The sequence below is a fragment of the Homarus americanus genome, unplaced genomic scaffold (genome assembly GCF_018991925.1).
Source record: "Homarus americanus isolate GMGI-L3 unplaced genomic scaffold, GMGI_Hamer_2.0 scaffold56009, whole genome shotgun sequence".
Classification (NCBI taxonomy): domain Eukaryota; kingdom Metazoa; phylum Arthropoda; class Malacostraca; order Decapoda; family Nephropidae; genus Homarus; species Homarus americanus.
In genome coordinates this window covers 2,006,126-2,026,452 of record NW_024739542.1, presented here as the reverse complement: position 1 = coordinate 2,026,452, position 20,327 = coordinate 2,006,126, and the positions used below count along the sequence as shown (strand labels likewise).

The 20,327-nt window shown below is 39.5% G+C and overlaps 1 protein-coding gene across 1 annotated transcript; it reads left to right on the top strand.

Moving 5' to 3' along the window:
* The first annotated feature begins 1,954 nt into the window (after positions 1-1,954).
* On the top strand, positions 1,955-19,785 carry LOC121874828 (dynein axonemal intermediate chain 2-like). The gene is made up of 14 exons (XM_042379113.1): positions 1,955-2,042; positions 2,968-3,076; positions 3,507-3,647; positions 5,261-5,422; positions 7,211-7,472; positions 8,285-8,377; positions 9,953-10,113; positions 10,793-11,003; positions 12,875-13,032; positions 13,694-13,813; positions 16,398-16,547; positions 16,953-17,156; positions 18,289-18,408; positions 19,621-19,785. Exons 2-14 carry the CDS (start codon positions 3,038-3,040, stop codon positions 19,702-19,704), a joined length of 1,905 nt encoding a protein of 634 aa, XP_042235047.1. The 5' UTR covers positions 1,955-2,042; positions 2,968-3,037; the 3' UTR covers positions 19,705-19,785.
* The last annotated feature ends 542 nt before the right edge of the window (positions 19,786-20,327 follow it).

Below are 20,327 nucleotides of genomic sequence, written 5' to 3'. Positions count from 1 at the left end.
AAAGAAATACAGCTCACTCCGACCTTTATATGGTACGCGTGTCATAACTGGCGCTACAATATAGACATAAGACCTCTCCTCTCAACCTGAATCCTACACGGTATATGGCATCACCTTTAGCTTTCCAAATAACACGGAATATAACAAACGAGGGCACACACACACACACACACACACACACACACACACACACACACACACACACACACACACACAACTACACACACAACTACTACTACTTTGCTGTCACTCGGAAGTGAGTATGACGATCATCCAGCTATGATACAATGATATGAGTTAATAGGAATGTCACCTAGGTTGGTGAGTTTTGAGGTGACTAAAGAAGCCCATACGGGACCGGCAGAGTTGTTCACAGATGTTGCACATGTGGAGGACTACATCGAGTGCGGGAGGGGCGGTGGCTGCGTCTTTCCGGCGTTGGCGCTTGTCTGCCTCGGTTTGTAGTCGGGCAAACTCTAAAGTCTTGACACCTCTTGTGGTGATCCTCCAAGCGTTACGATGTGGAGTAATCGTCTCCCAGGTGAGGGGGTCGATTTGGCACTTTTTCAGGTTTGTCTTAAGACTATCCTTACACCTTTTCAGTTGCCCGCCGGCGTTACGTTTACTATTCGTTAGGTGACTGTAAAGTAGCTGCTTTGGCAGTCTACTGTCGTCCATGCAGGCAACATGGCCAGTCCAGCGCAGGTATTCATGGATAATGGTAGCCTCGATGCTCCTACAGTTGGTGTCAGCATGAATACTGGCATTTGTTCTCTTGTCTTTCCAGCTAACTCGGAGGATGGAACGTAGACTACGTTGGTGAAAGTTTTCAAGTGCCTTGAAAGTGCCTGTATGTAACCCATGTCTCACTGCCATATAGCAGGGTGGGGAGGACCACGTGTAACTTTGCAGATAATTTCAGCTCCCTACAGCTGAAGACACGGTTTCGGAGTCTGCCAAAGGCTTGGGATATACATCTTATCCGATGCTGAATCTCTTCATCGATGTCCGCGGTGGTGGACAGGTGGGAGCCGAGATACCGAAAGTGGACAACATTAAAGAGGGTAGTACTATTAAGCCGGATAGATGGTGGTGTGGTGTCTGAACCTGCGGCAGGTTGAAAGAGAATGAGTCTTACGTACATTCACCTGAAGGCTGAAGTGTGCATACGCATCTGCGTAGGTGTTCAGGATCTCCTGCAGGTCGCGTTCAGTGTGAGTATCAAGAGTGAGGTTGTCTGCATACTGAAGTTCAGTAATAGAAGCTGCCTGGAGTCGTCTTATGTTGAAAAGACCCTTCATCCGGTAATCGATGTCCACCCCACCGGCAAAATTGGCACTGGCACGAGTATGGAAGGCAGCCAAGAAAATTGTAAAGAGAGTTAGTACTAGCGCGCACACACGCACACACACACACGCACACGCACACGCACACGCACACACACACACACACACATACCCACACACACACACACACACCTTGATTTATTTTTGGCACTAAACTTGTGGTCCAAATAACGACGTACTGTACTTTACTGTTGTGAAAATTAGGGTCATACACAAGAGGAGGCTTTCTTCCTTTTGTGTGTTGATGAAAATATATTTTTGTAGATCATACACATGAAGTATAGAAGACGTGTTAAGCAGACATACTGTATACTTTACAGAGTCCATTTAGTATTGATATTTAAGTCAAGGTATTGCATAAGAGATATGTCAGTGTTACAAATGTTACGGTATTTTCAATTTTGAAATATATTTAATTATTTTAACTAGCGCTTTGCGGTTAAATGTAAATTTTGCATTGATATTGACAAAAATACATATGATAGGAAATAATGGACACGTTTACCAAAATCAAGGTGTGTACTAATAGACTAAATAAGAAAATAAACAATAAAGCTGAAGTCGTAGTCGGTAGAGCATTCCGAACGTGGGTCCGTTGTCATGGTGATGAGGACGCCAATACTATCAACACTTGCCGAAGTGCTCTGGGCCAAGAAATCGTATACACCCTGCGCTTTAGTTGAGATTGTACTAAGTGTAAGTAACAGTCTTTCACGAAAGGTGTTGATGTAGGATCTGGGTTGTTACGAATTTAGGAGTGTTATATGAATTAAAAATAGATTGTGTTTGGTATATTAAAAATCCACAGCAGTTATGTATCGAATATTTAATATAATTTTTTTGATTTAATTCATTTATGCATGGGCACATATAACGGTAGGAAAATGGAAGAGGGAAAGACTGATAGATCATGGAAAAGGGGAAAAAAGGAAGAGGGATAGAAAGAGTTGTTGGGATAGATGAAGAGAAGAACTGGGATATATTTATGACTTATACTACTTTTGTCTATTAAGAGCACAGCACCAAGGATAGATAAGTGTTAACTGAGATTACGAGATTACAGCGCTTACTCTGCACTAGTTGGAGTAAAATAGTATAATATAAAGTTCCCCCCCCCAAAAAAAAAGCTGTAGTGTTTGGGGCCACCTGATAGTACAAACAAATGACCCTTAACTGTTGTTGTCTTGACCTTTGACCTCCTTGGTTTAATATCTCGTCCTCCTGAAAGTTTAATAAAAGACAAGTCAAAAACAATTTTCTTTAGAATTTGTTTGATGTGAACATGTATAAGAAATGTCTCCCCAAACAGACAGAAGTTAATGGTATTGATAGGTAAGTGATATACCTCTTTATCCCCAGTGTTTAAAGTCAGAGAAAGTGAAGTCTTTTTTTTTTGTCGTGTTCTTTCATTTGCATTATCGGCCGTGACCTATTTTGACCCAGCCGTTGTCACCAGCTCGGAATAAAAGAAACTTTACCCTCTAAATAAACTTTGAGTATAACAATTTAAGCCCTCGACTATGATGAGTCAACCTACTGTATCATAATTCCATTCAATAAGTATTGGGTTTCTTTAGTTGGTCTATGAATGAAATCTATTTTGGTTTTATCTCTGCTTCAGGAGTGATGACGACCGTCGACCACTAATACGGGGTCTAGTTCATGTTTGTGGAGTCACTAGTGCAGGCAAGATGTCGGTCGTGCTGAGGAAGAAAGAATCTGAATTAAAGGTAATGTATTTCAGATTTATTCTCACGTTTCTTTCATTAATGACAAAAAACACAGACAAAAAATAACCAAAGATTAATTTTAAGTTGATAATGTAATTTACTATGAACTGATTCTCTGTGATCTTCGGTTTATTTTTATTATCTTATTTTTTAGTTATACTTTTTTTTAGATAATTTCTGTTGTTATCACTTACCCCTTATTATTAATTTCTTACGTTATCCATATTCTATCATTATCTTCATTGTTCATCTTACACAATTACTGCCAATGTCTCTCCCATAAGGCAAGGGAGAAAAAAATCTCACAAGATCTACTTCACTGTCTTTCTGTCTATCTCTCGCTCTAACTTTATTTTCTTTCTGCCTTACTCTCATACCATTCTCTCTTTCCTTTTCCTCCTCTTTATCCCTATCTCAATATCTCCACCAGGGTAGGAGTGCCAGGTTCCACAAGGTGCCAGCCCAGCTACTGCTCTCCATCCACCCTGACCCCAGCCTCCTGCAACAGTTCGTTCCTATGGAGACTCAAGATGTCGCTATACAGTCCGTACCTAAGATGTCGCAGCACGAGGTGAGGCAGTCAGGTAGGGAGGTGAGGCAGGTAGGGAGGGAGGTGAGGCAGGTAGGGAGGGAGGAAGGTAGGGAGGTGAGGTAAGTAGGGAGGTAGGTAGGGAGGTAGGTTGGTAGGTAGGGAGTGAAGTATGGAGGCAAGAAAGTGAGGCAGGTAGGTAGGTAGGTAGGTAGGTAGGTTGGGGAGGCAAGTAGGGAGGAATGGGGAGAGGGAAGGGTGTATAAAAGAAGAAAAGAGGGAGGAGTGTGTAAGAAGAGCAAAGAGAGAGGGAGGGATTATGAGAGAATTGGTAATGTGAGAGGAGGCAGAAAGGAGGCAGGAATAGATGGAAAGTGAGAAATTAGAAAGGAAAGTCAAATAGGGTGGATAGAGAAACTTAGTGGACCGAAAACAGAGTGAGAGATTGATGAACAGGCCGAATAATGAACTAACCGTACCGAGGACTGGATAAACGAACGGATAGCCGAATGAAGCTTAAAGGTATAAAAATGGTAGATAATTACAGATAAAAACACCCAAAGGTGCAGCAGTGCTCATTATTTCCAATACCTGCGAGGGCATATGAAGAAGTGAAAGGGCTAAGGAGACATGGGATAAAATCTGGTACACAATTAGTGGTAATGATGAACCTCTGGGGGGGGGGGAGGGGTATTACCAATGCTCTATGTAAAGATGAATTGATAAGAATCGTCCCTCCCTTTGTCTCTCTGCAAATCTCTTTCTTAATCAACTCCTTTGCCATTCTCTTGCTTGTTATTAAAGTTAGCTGTTCTCTGAAGGTTGTTTTGAGACGTTAATTTTGCATCTTAGGTTACACGTGTTGAGTATGAGAAAATAGTCTCATCGTTATCCCGAGTGATTCTTTGTATGTCTTCCTGGTAGTTGTTGATGGGTTTTTTTTTGTGTGTATTCCTGGTAGTTGTTGATGGTGTATGTACTATGTGTGTTCCCGGTAAACATGCGTCAGTAGTGTCACGTACCATGTATCAGGGAGTTAGTATAGATTATTTGGGTACTCCTGAGCAATATGATTCCGAGTCTATGGACCACGATTCGATTGCAGAGTAATTAGTAGTCGTAGTAAAGCTTGGAAGATTTTAATGACATTTTTAAAATGCTAATTACTCGCCAACTATGGGGTTTCAAGGTGCGATTTGGTGTTTGAGTGTTGCAGACTTGTTGCAGGCGTACTGTAGACTTGTTGCAGGCGTACTGTAGACTTGTTGCAGGGGTTTTAAAGATGTTGCCGGCGTGTTGCAGGCGTACTGTAGATGTGTTGCAGGGGTGTTAAAGATGTTGCCGGCGTGTTGCAGGTGTTTAGGAAGCAGACTTGTTGCAGAGGTGTAGTAGGTGTGTTGCAGGCATGTTGCAGACGTGTTGCAGGCATGTTGTAGTCGTGTTGTAGATGTTTTGCAAGCGTATTGCAGGCGTACTGTAGACGTGTTGCAGATGTGTTGCAAGCGTGTTTAATTTGTTAAAACCCCTAAGTTCTAATTCCGAGAGAAAAGTATATTTCGGGCAAAATATTCGGAAGCCATTAGGCTTACAGTTTCAGCAGGTGTTCTTATATTTCAGCTGCAGCTAACTACTACCCTTGTGCATCTTCCTATCAGGTGAACACAGAGACCATTGACTTCGCGTGCGCTGGGATGAACCACACGGAAGGAGGCTGGCCTAAGGACGTGTCGCTGACGGAGGACGACCAGAAGATCCGTTACAAGAAAAAGATCGAGAAGGATGACTACTACATCCACGCTATGCTACAGCTCGGAGCGGTGAGCCACATTGTGAACTATCTGGTCCTTTTCTTAGTTATTGAATGAATTAAATTTATTTATGGCAAGTGAATGTATAAGTGGCTCTTATAGGCATTTTAGTTGGATCATAAATGGTCTCGTGACCATTTTTTCAGAGGGTCAAATTTAAAATGGTTGACACCATTTGATCCAGTGCATATAGACACACGTTTTGGTGGCTATTCTGACTGTTTTTCACATAATATTTACGATGAAATATGAAATGAGACATTTTAAGGTCAATAACATGGATATCCAAGATTAGCGATCGAGGCAAGCATAAATTCTTCAGGAGTTGCTCGCAGTGCACAGATGACAGCAGATACCTTTACCCCCTTACAGGTTGTAAGGTTTTTATGGTCACGGAAAAAATTCCATCTTTGATTTGGGAAGTGCTGTCCATTAAGGTACAGTACATAAAACCAGGGTCACCAGTGACAATGAGACCACACAAAATATCAAGCAGTGACTCAAGTGAATTTGATGAATTAAACCCAGTATTATTGTCAAGTAGCGAATCTTAATTGGACTGGGATTCGTAATATGAATCTCCTATTACGTGCTTTGGATTATTTTTACTTTATGTATTGATGACCATGATTTAAATAGACAAACTAGGTGATAATTTAATTTCTTTCAGTGAGATCAGTACCGGAGGAAATTGAGACTGTAAATATTGCCTTTTTATTCATATTTTTTAGGAAACCATCTTGGACGTGAGCATGAACTTGGTCTTGTGTCACATATATCATGTCAAATGCAATCTAAATAAAAATACAGAATGCATTTCTATATTTTAACACAAGATGTAGAGATTTTTATGTTTCACTTTATATTTTGGACAGCCATCTTGAATTTTGTCGATGCCGTTTACCTTGGAATGTCTAAATTCATATTCCATCGTAACTATTATGTGAAAGATAATAAACTTAAACACCAAGAACGTGTTTCTATCTGCAATGGATCAAAAGTTATGGCAGTTTACGTATTTCACTCAAATTTGTGAAGGCTTATTTGAATTTGGCCCTCTGGTGGTGTTAGTCCACAGTTTTGTGAGGTACTATACATTGTAGCTAAATTTCTTTTAAAGTTATGATGAATCAAAACCAACTGTCAACCCTTGCTCTGGACAAAATGATTAGGAACCATCATTTATGCATGCTATTTGGTTCACAAAGAAACAATCGATCACTTTCTATTCAATTGTGAAATTAGATTTCTCTTCACAGGTCGAATTATTGATGGGTTTGGGAAGGGGGGCTTCAGCAATAAAGGCTTTACAGCCATTTTTCCCGGCCTGGTTGACCTTAGGGTAGGAGGCGAGCGCAATATTCACTCAACCACAGGACTACAAGCTAAATAATGAAAGTCTCATTTTCAGGAGACCATTGTATAGGCCTATAGTTACAATTTCCCTGAATTACACCTGTCCCAATGAATTGGAATGCTAACAAAATATGAGAACTGTTATTAGATAAAAAAATTTTCATTGTGATTCACTGATTCTCAAACAAAATGTTTCTGTAGAATGTGCTAAGGTAAGAAGGCTGTGACTATGAAAATCCTTCTTCTATAAGTAAGAATTATTTTACCTGTACAGTATGACTATGGGAACCATATTTCCTTCTTTCTCTTTAAATAAAGTCATTAACATTTTTGCATTATCATCTTGTTATATCTATTCATCTTATGATACTTATATATGTGGCATTAATCTATTGTTTCATCCAGATAACGTTAATTCCTAAGCATGACTTGTGATTTCAGAAAATCGAACACTGTATCAGGCAAAACAACGCAATCGACATCTATGAAATGTATTTTGAAAACGAAGAGAGCCCGATGGTAGAGGAACCTGAACCAATTAAAACAGTGAACGTGATCAGGGATCCTCACGCTGGCCAGCGTATGGTCACGTCTCTCAGCTTCGCCCCTGAGGGAGGACACAAGATAGCTGCTTCTTATTCCTCCTCCAAGTTTATGGGACTGAAAGAAGGAATACCCAAAGAATCTTACGTTTGGGATATAAGTAAGGCCATTCATTATCTTCAGAGTAAACGAGTAAATAAATAAAGGCAGAAGAGAGGCAGAGTAAGAAAATAAAAGATAATTAAATAACGATATACTGTAGATGTACAGAGAGGGAAAGGTTATTTTTGTTGCCGAAGAATTATTAAACCTAGAACACGTCCTCGAATGGCATAAAAAACAAACAGATATCAATGTACTTGCCATCAAGAAGTTTCTACTACCTACGTGTTCGTTTTCTGAGAACTAAAAATATTTTCCCTTCGTTATTTCTGCTCCCATATAATGTATCTTCGGGGTGATGACGTCACGTTTGTTTATCTAGACTTTCATCCCCTTAATGGGCAATATTGTAATCAGGGCTAGTGGTGTTACTACATGTACTCAGGGATAGTGGTGTTACTACTTGTACTCAAGGCTAGTAGTGTTATTACATGTATTCAGGGATAGTGGTGTTACTACTTGTACTCAAGGCTAGTAGTGTTATTACATGTACTCAGGGATAGTGGTGTTACTACATGTACTCCGGGCTAGTGGTGTTACTGCATGTACTCAGGGCTAATTGTAAGCAACATCTTGATCTGCCTAATGCTTATCCGGGCATCTCTAGACTGATATATAATTTGTAATCCAGCAAATAACAAACTACTGGATAACCAACTGACATATCTATCAATAGCCAAACTAGCAGCTCATCAATCACCTTGCCTATCAAATAATCTAACATTCTATCAGATAATTAATTTCTATCGGATACTAAACTGGTAGACATAATTTATTAAGTGACAGCAAATCAATTATCTTGTTGGACAGACACGAGCAGTCACCCCGAGCTGGAGTTAGTGGGACCAGCGTGGATCCAGTGTCTGCAGTACAACATAAAGGACAACAACGTAATAGCTGCAGGTGTGTGTGTGTGTGTGTGTGTGCGTGTGGCAGTATTATGTTAGTATTAAGGTGCAAGCACTACTTGCTCCCTCTCGCTTTCAGCTACTGCCGCTGGCTAGCCCTCGTGTCGAACAGGGAAGCAACTTCACCATCAAGACTCCTGCTGTGCCTCCTCGTGACAACACACGGTAACTGGATGTCTTGTGGGCCCAGACTAGTCCAGCAGGGGATCTCGGAGTAGCAGTGGCTCCCAGAGGGATGGCACATAGGCCCACTGGCATGTGGACTCGCCCAGGCGCCTACCAACCACTGCCCCGCTTATTTGTTGTATTGAAGAAAGAGGCATCCGTATCCCACATGAACCAGTCGGCTTATCTGTCACCACGGTGTTTGAATATCAGTAAAAGATAAATTACTAAATAATTTGAGTATCGGCTGGCTATCACATTCCTAACCTGTTTTGTAAAATGAGTCTCTGTCGGGACAACTTATGTTTCTGATAATAATGGATTTTGACATTTGATATCACGAATTATATAAGTATAATGGTAGCATTCATTTTTATTTTAAAGTGTCGAAGCTCAGTTACACAGAAATTTCCTGAATTGATTCAAAACCAAAATTGAAATTAATTTGAAATAATGTTGTGAATTTGCTTTTAAGTTATGAAAGTCCATAAGATATAGAGGCTTTAAGAATACGGACAGACGACTATCATCCTTATCAAGACGAGACATCTCTCACTCCCATTATGTGTAGAGAGACGAAGATTGAATCACGTCACCAAATAATATACACCCGACAACGTTACTTCTTGTTCTCGTAAACTGTGAGTCGTGAAAGAAAAAACAACATAATCTAAGGAGACGAGGGCGCTGAGAGACAAGGGGCGAAACTGAGACTGGTATTTTCATTTACTTCGTACCTACTCCTGTTGTGTTGTTGGAGGACATGCAGAGAGAGAGAGAGAGAGAGAGAGAGAGAGAGAGAGAGAGAGAGAGAGAGAGAAAATACACTTTTGACCGGCATCTCCAAAGTCAGTTATATTATTTGGTAATGTTTTCTTTGTCTGTGTTTGTGTTTTGTTTAGCAGTTTACCGATTTAACTTTCTGCTTCTTTGATTATCATCTTTTTTACCTGTTTACTTATCTTCTTTTCCAGCGTCTAATATGTTCTCTTTGCGTCTTGATATTTGTCTTTTTCTGTCTCTACTTTTCCAAATTCCTGATATAGATCTGCCTCTGCACCCAGACCTAAATTTGTTCTTTGCATAACTCGCACAATTTTGATGCTCGCTCCCTGTTACACAGCCCTCAAGAACAGATAGGTTAAAAGTCAGAGATTACACCTGCACCACACCTGCTCTACGTAGGTCTCCTCTCCCACAGGTGTGAGGAAAGAACTTACATTAAACTCATGTGACACTGTACAGTGTACAGTACCACACATGTCCTATCTTACAGGTATACCACTCTGGTTCTACACCTGCATTACATGTATATAGGGATGTATAGAGCCTGCATATGCAGTACACTATGCAGATTCTACACCACCACCAGACCTGCACTACACATGTATTTTGCCCCCAACAGGTGTGAGCAACGGGCAGGTGGCGTGGTGGGATGTGCGGCAGGGGTCGAGGCCGGTAGAGTCGACGGGGCTTGAGGTGAGCCACACCCAGATGGTAACAGCCCTCACCTGGATGGCCCACAAGACCCGCACTGAGCTCTTCTCTGTCTCCACTGACGGCCAGGTGAGTCCTATCACCAAATACAACTAGATTAAACGAGGAAATTTACGATAGGCTTCACTGATTATTTTTTCCTGTTTGAAAAAAATTATCTCAGCAGAAATATGGAAATAGTTATTTTGAATTTCCATCAGTTCGGTAGACTACAAGTACAGTCACGTAACGATTGCTCTGTAAACAAATATATAAAATTCGCTAGTTTAAGGGTACTTCTGTTCTTAAAATTACATTGTTATTGGAATTTCATCCATCGTATGAACAATGGAGACTGATCTATGCAAAGATTTGTTAATAATTATTGATTTATTACCTGTCCACAACCCAGAATTTTGGTAATGAACAGATCTCGATTAATGATGCACAAATGAAATTTTTCTTAGGTAAACAATAGCCTTACCAAGTGACCAAGAATGATTGGGATTCTCGTTAACGACTCGGCTCGTTAGCACCTGCACTTTTGTTCGACTTGTTTAAGATTACTATAGGTTATTACAAGTCAGTCAGGTGATAGTGAGGAATAAACATACTTAGAACGGTAGGAAATTGATGAATAATGACGATCAAGTTAACCGCTGATGCGTCCATTGTTTTTTACTCTCTAACCTGTTCTACTTTCTTGTTTTCTCTTTCTTTCCCACCATCCATCTACAGTATAACTGAGTCATAACGACATCCTCCTCAGGTCTTGTGGTGGGACACCCGCAAGCTCTCTCAGCCCACGGACAGCCTGGTTCTCGACCCCTTGAGAGAAGACCCTCCTAACCACGGGCGGGCCTTGAGTGCCACCTGTCTGGAGTACGAGGCCACTATGCCCACAAAGCTTATGGTAGCCACGGAACAGGGCCAAGTGGTGGCCTGCAACAGGAGAGCCAGAAGTCCCCCTGATAGGATCAGTGAGTTCCTTTTGGTCAGACAACAAAACATAATGTGATAGGACAGCTGAAAGGACGGGGTCACGAAGTATATAAAGGGTAAATAGATGGCATGAAAGATTATGCTTAAAAATTGTATATGGTCAAACGGAAAGTTGGTTCGAAGGAAAATGTGGAAGGAAAATGGTTCAAGGTTATATTGAATCAGGCGGTAGACAGATGGTGTGAAGGACAGATGTAAAAGGTATATAAGACAATAGACAGGTGGTGCTGAAAGATGCTCTTTGACTGGACGGCTGATTCTGATAGAGTATATAAGGGTGATTCAACAAAGAGTACATTAAATTGGAGGATGAAATCCTTGGATAATTCTAAACCACAATGTCTCTATGGTAAAATGTCAGGTTCTGCATATGCCCACGTCTTCGTGACAGGTGCAAGCAAATTAAACATAGTCCAGGCATTCTGGAACGCGCCAGACAATCAAAGTGGAGGTCTGTGAATAAATGATCTAAAAAACCTATGGGAGTTTCACTTTAAATTCACTCTCATTAATACAATATCTTAAATGTATTGTAACATGGAAACTATGGAGAATCTGATATTTTACCACAGACACATTGTGGTTTAGAATTATCCAACGATTTCACCCTCCAATTTAATGTACTCTTTGCTTAATCACCCTGTATAAGTACACTGAAGGTGCTGCTAAGAGAATTCGTAGACAGGCAGATGCTATCAGAAAACATGTTAGTTAGTAGAAGGTGCAGATATAAATATCAGTGGGTAGACGGATGTTACAGATAAGATTATTTGTATCTAGATAGGTGAGAAGGTTTTAGACAGTGTACATCGACCAGCACTCTAGATCAGGCATAGGCAACCTTTCCTCAGTCATGGGCCGCATTACGAAGTAGGTATTTTTATGCGGGCCTACTTATCCCAAAATAATGTTAATATTGCATTAGCACAGACAGTGAAATTGTTTATCTTCACGTCTACCTGTGGTCCACGATTCGATTGCACGGTAATTAGTGGCTGTAATGATGCTTGGAAGTACGTAATTAGATAACCCTTTAAATTCTAATTCTAAGAGAAAGGTATATTTTGGCCAAAAATTAGATTTCGTTTAAAATCCCCGTATAGGTACTCCTGGGCATGCTAATTCCGAATCTATGGTCCACGATTCGATTACGGGATAATTAGTGGTCGTAATGACGCTTGAAATATTTTAATGACATTATTTAAACGCTAATTACTCGCCAAGTATGTGATTTCAGTGCTTTTGTGTTATTCTGAAATTTCTTAATTAGTTAAAACCAGTGTGACCACCGACCGTGCCCCACTTGGACAAACCTAACCTTAGTGAATTCCCCATTGACCCACTGCCACATAGACGCTAATCCATCAAACAAAACGCGCCGAACTTGGCCCATAAGCTCGCACTAGTTAAAATTTGTATATTATTTATTATATATACTTATTTCACCGCTATATTTTCGTAGTTTCTTACTCTTAGGTGATGAAGCTGTAACGAATTATGTGTGAAGATTTTTCTTTTAATAAATATTGCTTTACTCACCATAAACTGGTTGCCTCTACCTGAACCACGGGCCACATTAAATAGAATCTCAATCACTCCACGGGCCGCATAAACACATGGTCCGGGCCTCGGGTTGCCCATGCCTGTTCTACGATGTTACGGACTACTGGGAAAGGAAAACATGTCAGGCTACTCGGAGGAATGTACGGTGGCAGTAGATGTCGTATTAATTAATGTCGACGATTAAATCTCACCTGAATTTCACGTTAAGCCACAAAACATTCCAAAGTAAGTTGTATGAGAACTAAATCATGGTCAAACTTCTCTTATTATCTACTTCAATGTCCAGGTATGATCTACAACGCCCACATCGCGCCCATCTACTCCATCCAGAGAAACCCTTTCTTCCTCAAGAACTTCATGACGGTGGGTGATTGGACCATTAAGTTGTGGGCGGAGGATTTTAAGGAGTCACCTGTGTTGTGGACTAAACCCGCCTCCTCACAGGTAAATCCAGCAATGTAAACCCACCTAGATAAACCCAAGTAAACCCATCTATAGTAAATCCACCCAGGTAAACCCCTCTTACTAAACCCATCCCAGGAAAATCGACTCAACTGATGCTATTTTTGTAAGCTAGTTTAGCGAAGTCATAAAGGCATGTTAACTCTGGAAGGAAGTCATAAGTAGGAAAATAATCCACAGTTTGATAATTCAAAAGGTAAATTCCAAAAGATAAAATCAAATTTCCTTTGTTTTCAAGGAGATAAACCATAGGAAAAAATAGGGAAGGATATCATAGGTAAATCCAGGAGGTGAAATTGCAAGTAAATTAAAAAACAAAAATCACAGCTACACCCTATAAGGTAAACTGCAAATTCAGCTTAATGCAAGGCAAAAAAAAAAAAAAACCCACAATGGCAATAAACCATATACGGTATATTTTATGAGGGTAAACCATAGATTAAAACCTAAAAGCAAAACAAAATATAATTCACAGACATAACCTTCAGAGTAAAAGCTGATGAGGTTAAATTTGAGGTCAACTCATTTGGATAATTCACAAAAGTGGGCAAAAGAAAGATCCGAACTTCTATAGACTAATCCTCTTTATGCCCCAAGGATATGAACGACACAAATAGGATAGAAAATAACTGTATTCCCCCAGATGCGCAGTGGGTGTTGGAGCGCGTCGCGGTCCTCCGTACTCTTCACGGCACGATTGGATGGTGCACTAGACGCCTGGGACTTCCTCACATCCTGGAGTAAACCTGCTTCTACCTGTCAGGTCAGTGTGTGAGTGTGTGTGGGCAGCATTTTCCATATACCTACCTACCTGCCCATCTACCTACCGACCAAATACCTAAATACCTACCTACACATACTTACCAAACCTATCAAATATCTACCTGCCTCCCTCCCTCCCTCCCTCCAAATAGCTACCTACCTACCTCCCTGCCTGCCCATATACTGGCACGACAAATAGCCAGCCAACTCGGCAAATAGGCAGGCAGGCAGCCCGTCAAATAGACAGGCAGGAGACATTATCCCAGTCAACGCAATGCTTATTACTTCTCATATGAACGAACAGAGCATTGGATTCCTGGCCTGTCCTAACACTATATATATATATATATATATATATATATATATATATATATATATATATATATATATATATATATATATATATATATATATATATATATATATATATATATATATATATATATATATAAATGCTGTTTAAGTCTAGTTACAAGATCATTACCTGTCTGGCCTAAGTAGAATATATTACATTCCTTGCAAGGAACCTTGTAAATGCAGCCTACATTGTTGAGGGAGTTCTTGATTAACATTTGTTTTACAGGGACTTGATCTCACTCTCCTCTACTGTATATATTAGCCTTGTCAAGTATTTCTCCTTAGTCTGTACTCACCCCTGAAGATGTGAATTACACGAAAGCGCTTGTGGTTATCAGCATATACCTGGATCACGCGCACCTACAGTGAATTACTTGCGCACACACACACACACACACACAATGTGTGTATACATATATGTGTGTGTGTGTGTGTTTCAGCTATACACGTATGTACAGCTAAAATAACAATAGGAGGCCATTTAATAATTTTCATTGTGATTTCTAAATAGATTTCTACATTAGTGTCTTTTGAAGTCCGCGTGGGGGTGTTTTGTCAAAGGCTTGGAGTACTCGCTCTTTCTTTAACAAATATCCAGAATCTATCATCGTAATATAACTGCAATCGGCGGCACATTGTTTTCAATTTTGAGTTACACCCTCGTAGACCGATAATTGACTTGGTATCGTTCAAAGCTAAAGGTCCAGTAGCAGCATCAGCAAGTTACATTGATCTTGAATTAAAGTTATACTGTACAGTGAGGAACACAGTCAGGTTATCTTGGATCCTGTTCTAGGTAATATGATCATAGTCTTGTTATCATGATCTTGGTTTAATTATTCTGGATCATAATCTGGTTTCATGATCATAGCGCAGTTATTGTGGTCTGGTTATCATGAATCTTCATTAACTCATTATGGAACCGCCAAGATATTATTGATCACAATCACACCTAATCAGGTTATTTGTCCCTGGACTATATCATTATATCGCTCTATAATCTCATTAATAATCTGTCAAAGTATTGATCCAGGAACGGCTAGGTCAGTTCATTAAGAAGTAAGTGGCTGCCTTGGTGATAGAGGTTATCAAGCGAGTCTCGTGAGCGCAGGGGCCGAAGATAGGAGAGTTTCGATAAGCTACTCTCCACCATTTGCCTCTCGCTTCCCTGCAGTGATGAGGGTTGTAAATTGATTAACAAATTATTCCGGGGTAGTGATTGGCTAGTAATGAAAGATGAGTTAATCCTTCCCCTCTTTGGTTATCAATTTGACACGTGATGTTGATGGTAGCAAATGTAAAAACAAAAACAAAAATACCGTAACACCGTGGATACCCCAAATCGCGAAATGAGAAAAGAACGACACAGGTATTCGTACAAGGAATTTTCTGTGTCTGGTGTGTGGTGTTAGAGGCGAGACTACTTTAAAATCTAGACTAAATTTTTTATATATATTTTTTGTATATAAGGGATAAAACATAAATAAAACACGTCTATAGTCATTTTATATTATTTACCTACATAGACAAACCAAATTGTTTATGGAGGTCTACTCTAAAATATTTTCTTGTGAGATAGATAGACGTACAGTATCAGATACGTGCATGAGCTTTTACCTCCTCTCAAAAGCCAAACAAAAGTAGATGATTCTCGCGATCCCCCATTAACAAGGTTTCACTGCACAAAGAAAATGACGAATTCAAACTGTAGACAGGAAACACGCAGGAAATTTAGTTTCTAGTTAGATGTTATTCCAAATTCTAATGAATACAGATGCGTGTGTATATTCTTGATTCATTTATGAAGTTCAGGGGAGGAAAGAGCAGCTGAAAGGTATAGAGAAAGAGGATATATGTCGCTATACGTACTTTCTACTTTAGTATAATTTAATTTAGGTTTAGTTACTTTAATAAGTTTAGTTTAATTGATGTCGTCTACTGTTTGGACTTACTATATGAACCCCATATTTGTGTAGATAATGTACATTATTTGATCGTATGTAGTAATAGTAGTCGGGCCAGAGAGAGAGAGAGAGAGAGGTGCCTAACCAATGCCTGCCAATCCAAGAGCACCGATATTTACCAATTTTTTACCATTGTTATTGTATCCTATTCTTACTGTACACACACTTACCCTTCACTCTTATCTTTGATCGATATCTCATTATCTCGTATTTATCACATCTTAATCCCGATATTCCAGTTACTAGCTTGCCTCACTCTGACAGGTGGTAGACGAGGGCCTGGAGGTGGTGGTGATGCATGAGGGTGGACGACTGTTGGCCTCAGGGTCACAGCTGGGTACGGTGTCCCTGCTGCACGTCCCTCCCAGGCTTGTGCAGCCATCAGACAGGCACGAGAAGGCTGCCTTTACAGCGGTGAGTTCCCAAAGGTATAATATATGACTACGGGTGTGGTGATGAGTACGGGTGTGGTGATGAGTACGGGTGTGGTGATGAGTACGGGTGTGATGATGAGTACGGGTGTGGTGGTGAAGAATACTGCACAGTGGGTACTACAATTGCCTTTAGTCTTTTTCTCCCCCAATTAAGGAAATCTATGTCTTAAATTGTAGATTAGAGAGGAATTAATATTTTTTTGAGTTACATATATACTAGAGAGATGATATCACAAAAATCTAGTCTTTTAATTGGTGGGTATAAACAGAATTGATGAATTAATGGTCACAGAAACGAAAGCAATATTTGTGATTGGCGGAGGCGAGTAATAAGCCACTTATTGAACTCTGTGGTTAGTGAAGTGACGAGGTGGTATTATTACAGATCCTTGAACGAGAGACTCGACGAGAGCGCGTCCTGGAGGCTAGACATAAGGAGCAGCGACTAAGGGATCGGGTCAAGATAGGAGCTGGTCGAGGAGGTGGTGGTGCATTAGGAGGACCAGGGGTAGACGTCGAGGAGGACGCTGAGCCCTCAGTCGACCCCATCAAAGAAGCTGAAGAGGAATACTTCAGACAGGTGGCTGAAGTGAGTTGTGTCTTTTGGTATGTTTATAAATGCGAGTATCCACAGTATATCCTGCTGCAGCCTGAAGAACAGTTTAATATCCACTATGAAATAAACTCCAGAAAATTCCGTTACCATGAGAGAATATTTATTGTGTTATTGTTTGTTCTTAGTTGAAGAATATGAATCTACGGAAACAATAAGAAAATGTCAGTCCAGGTAGAGTATGTGGTCGTTGTTTTCATTTGGATTTGCTGGCCGTCAGCCCCAGGGTCGTTACGTTCCTGAGCGTGTATAACCGTCGTGGACAGACCTGATGGCATAAGATTTGCTCAGTATTCGCAACACACAAATTTTATTTTAATTTTATAAGGAGGGAGCGTATTTAAATGAGGTATGTACGTTTATATATATATAGTCTTTCGCATAATTAAAATTTGTTTAATTCTAAAAGCATTTTTGCGAACGATCCTAATGCATTTTACGACTCATTCAACCGTATATTTTTTTCCAGGAAGTAAGATTTTATGGGCCTTTCATTCGGTGAAGCATTTGCCACTCAAGTACACTGGTCACGATATTAATTCTAGACATGAGTGTAGAGTTGAATTTATTTCTTGTATACTAACCCTAACACACTTAAAGATTTCACTGGGGAGAGAGAGCAACAACTTTACGGATGATATTAACAGGTATAGTACATAATCTTCGGGTCGTTAATTCCAGTGGAAATAACTTCTTGCCTGGATATAATAAGACTAGTGAGAATACGTGGAGATAAAAACTTATCCTTTATCATCTGTGGAGGAATTATCACCCACAGCTTATATGTGAAGTGGTGAGTGTTAGTGTTACTTTGGCAAGTCTTTGTGTCTTCCAGGAGTCTTGAGCAACTCTTGTGTATGTCATCAATACCTTGCCATCTCTTCCTGATATCTTGAGGATGTATTTATGCCTTCCTTAATATACTTTGATTTGTAGTGATTTTTTTTTCTCTTTTACTGTTGCTTGTACTCCGAACTTTCGTCCTGCTCTCAGTGTCAGGTATTATATTAATAACACCTTTACTAATTAATTATTATTTTCATAGTCAGCTAATTTGGAGGTTATTCATGAGGTGAGCTGATTTGATACTTAACCTTGTTAATAACAGCTCCAGGCGCAAATAGAGCAGGAGGATGCTGCCGCCGCTTCAGTAGCTGTCGAGGTCACTCATCCTCCTGAGGACGCCGGGTCGAATCCCCCAGCTGGGGAGGCTTCCAACTCTATGCAAGTATGTTTACGTTTGTGTTCTTGCATGGTTAGATCATCGGGAAGGTCTTCGTCGTAAGATAATTAATGAAATTCTGGTCACCTTTTGATGCTATTTCTGTTCACTTATTAAAAAATTCTGCTGTAAGGGAATGTTTTAATGAATACATCTCACGGAGACACACGTTTGTTCTCTTCCTGCGATTTTTATTAAAACAATAGTAACACATTTTCCATTTATTTCATATTTTTATGAAGTTCTGTTTCTAAAACTAGTAGCTCGGTATTAATTTTCGTTTCCTTATTTACCTCCCCGTTATCATTATCCTTGTACAGTTCTCCTAAATACTCTGTCAACATATCTTTTACGTCTTTACCTGAAAAATAATTTTTTTTTGTTCACTTTTTGGAATCCCACCCCAATTAAGACCTTTTTGTTGTTAATTTTCCTACACTCTTATCTCCCGTTATCATCATCTATCTCTTCACATTTGTTTTTAAGGAAAATATCATTAGTGTGCCTGGAATGTGAAGTTCTTTAGACATAGTGTTTCTTCTGATCAGCTTTCTTGTTCTATCCATTTTCTTTATAAACAGATTTGTGATCCAATTAGTTTTATCCTCTATTCTCTGCTGCTATATAACTTTCTTCTCTACTTTTTAATATATTTTTAATACACTTATTTGTTATTCTATTTCCTGTACTTCTAAGTATATATATATATATATATATATATATATATATATATATATATATATATATATATATATATATATATATATATATATATATATATATATATATATATATATATATATATATATACACATACACAAATTCTTACAAATTATTATCAGTGTAACGAATTCTAATTTCACTTTCAATTTAAATTACCTGTGTTGCATATTCAACAGAATTTTAAATATTTTAATAATATACTAAAAAATTTTCACAGTTTGTCTGAATCAGTCATTTTAAGTTTGTGTTACCTGTGGTGACTACAAGTTAAACATTATAGCTGTGTTGCATACTTTGATATAGTAATACATGCTTCTACGAATCACTTAGCTATTAGTTCTGATAATTTCTTTAACCCTCTGTAAATATTCCACACAATAACAGTTATAAACAACTGGATTACATCCCACTTAACTCTAAAGTGTTTCAGAGAATACAGCTGTCTCCTTATACTGTCACAGCTACGTGTCACCACTGTTGTCTTATGTGTTGCAGGCAGAGAGTGACGAGGGACTCACAACACACACAGATGTTGAAGAACCCAAGAGTTATTCCAGTAATGGTTCTGCTGAGCGCTAATACTACTACTACTACTACTTCTGTTGCTACTACTACTACTCCGACAAGTCTACTTCTGCTACTACTACTGCCGATATTACTTCTTCTACTACTACTACTACTACTACTACTACTATTAGTAATATTACTACTATTATTAGGATTTATACATCTTCTACTACTATTAATATTGGTATCACCAATAATACTAATATTGTTAATAATAATAATATAATTACTATTGCTGTCATTATTGTTTAATATAATTTCCTACATGAAGTATAGCCATTTAGGAACCTCAACCATGGTGACTTAGCTTACCTTGAGACTACGTGTTGCTTCCCATCTACTCTTTAATCAAGAAGTTATACACCAGGTTAATAATTAAGCGTGTAAATTAATCAATGAATCATTATCAGTAATATTGGATCGTTTAATTTATCCCGAGAGTATTCTGGAGGCATCTTTATCCTTTAACTAACTCAAGAGATTTTTCAAGTAGCCTTGGGCCCCTGGGGGCGCCGCCGCCCCTGGCAGAGACCCGCCGCCCCTAGAAAGGCACCCTCTGAGACTAGGAGGGCCCATAGCAGCCCCGCCGGCCTAGGAGGGCCCACAGGGGCGCGGCAGCCCCTAGCAGGGGTATT

Coding starts and splice junctions, on each gene's coding strand:
- LOC121874828 (XM_042379113.1), top strand. CDS start 3,038: ATGTCGGTCGTGCTGAGGAAGAAAGAATCTGAATTAAAG. Junction 7,473..8,284: donor ATCTTACGTTTGGGATATAA/GTAAGGCCATTC, acceptor CTTGTTGGACAG/ACACGAGCAGTCACCCCGAG. Junction 17,157..18,288: donor ACTTCAGACAGGTGGCTGAA/GTGAGTTGTGTC, acceptor TGTTAATAACAG/CTCCAGGCGCAAATAGAGCA.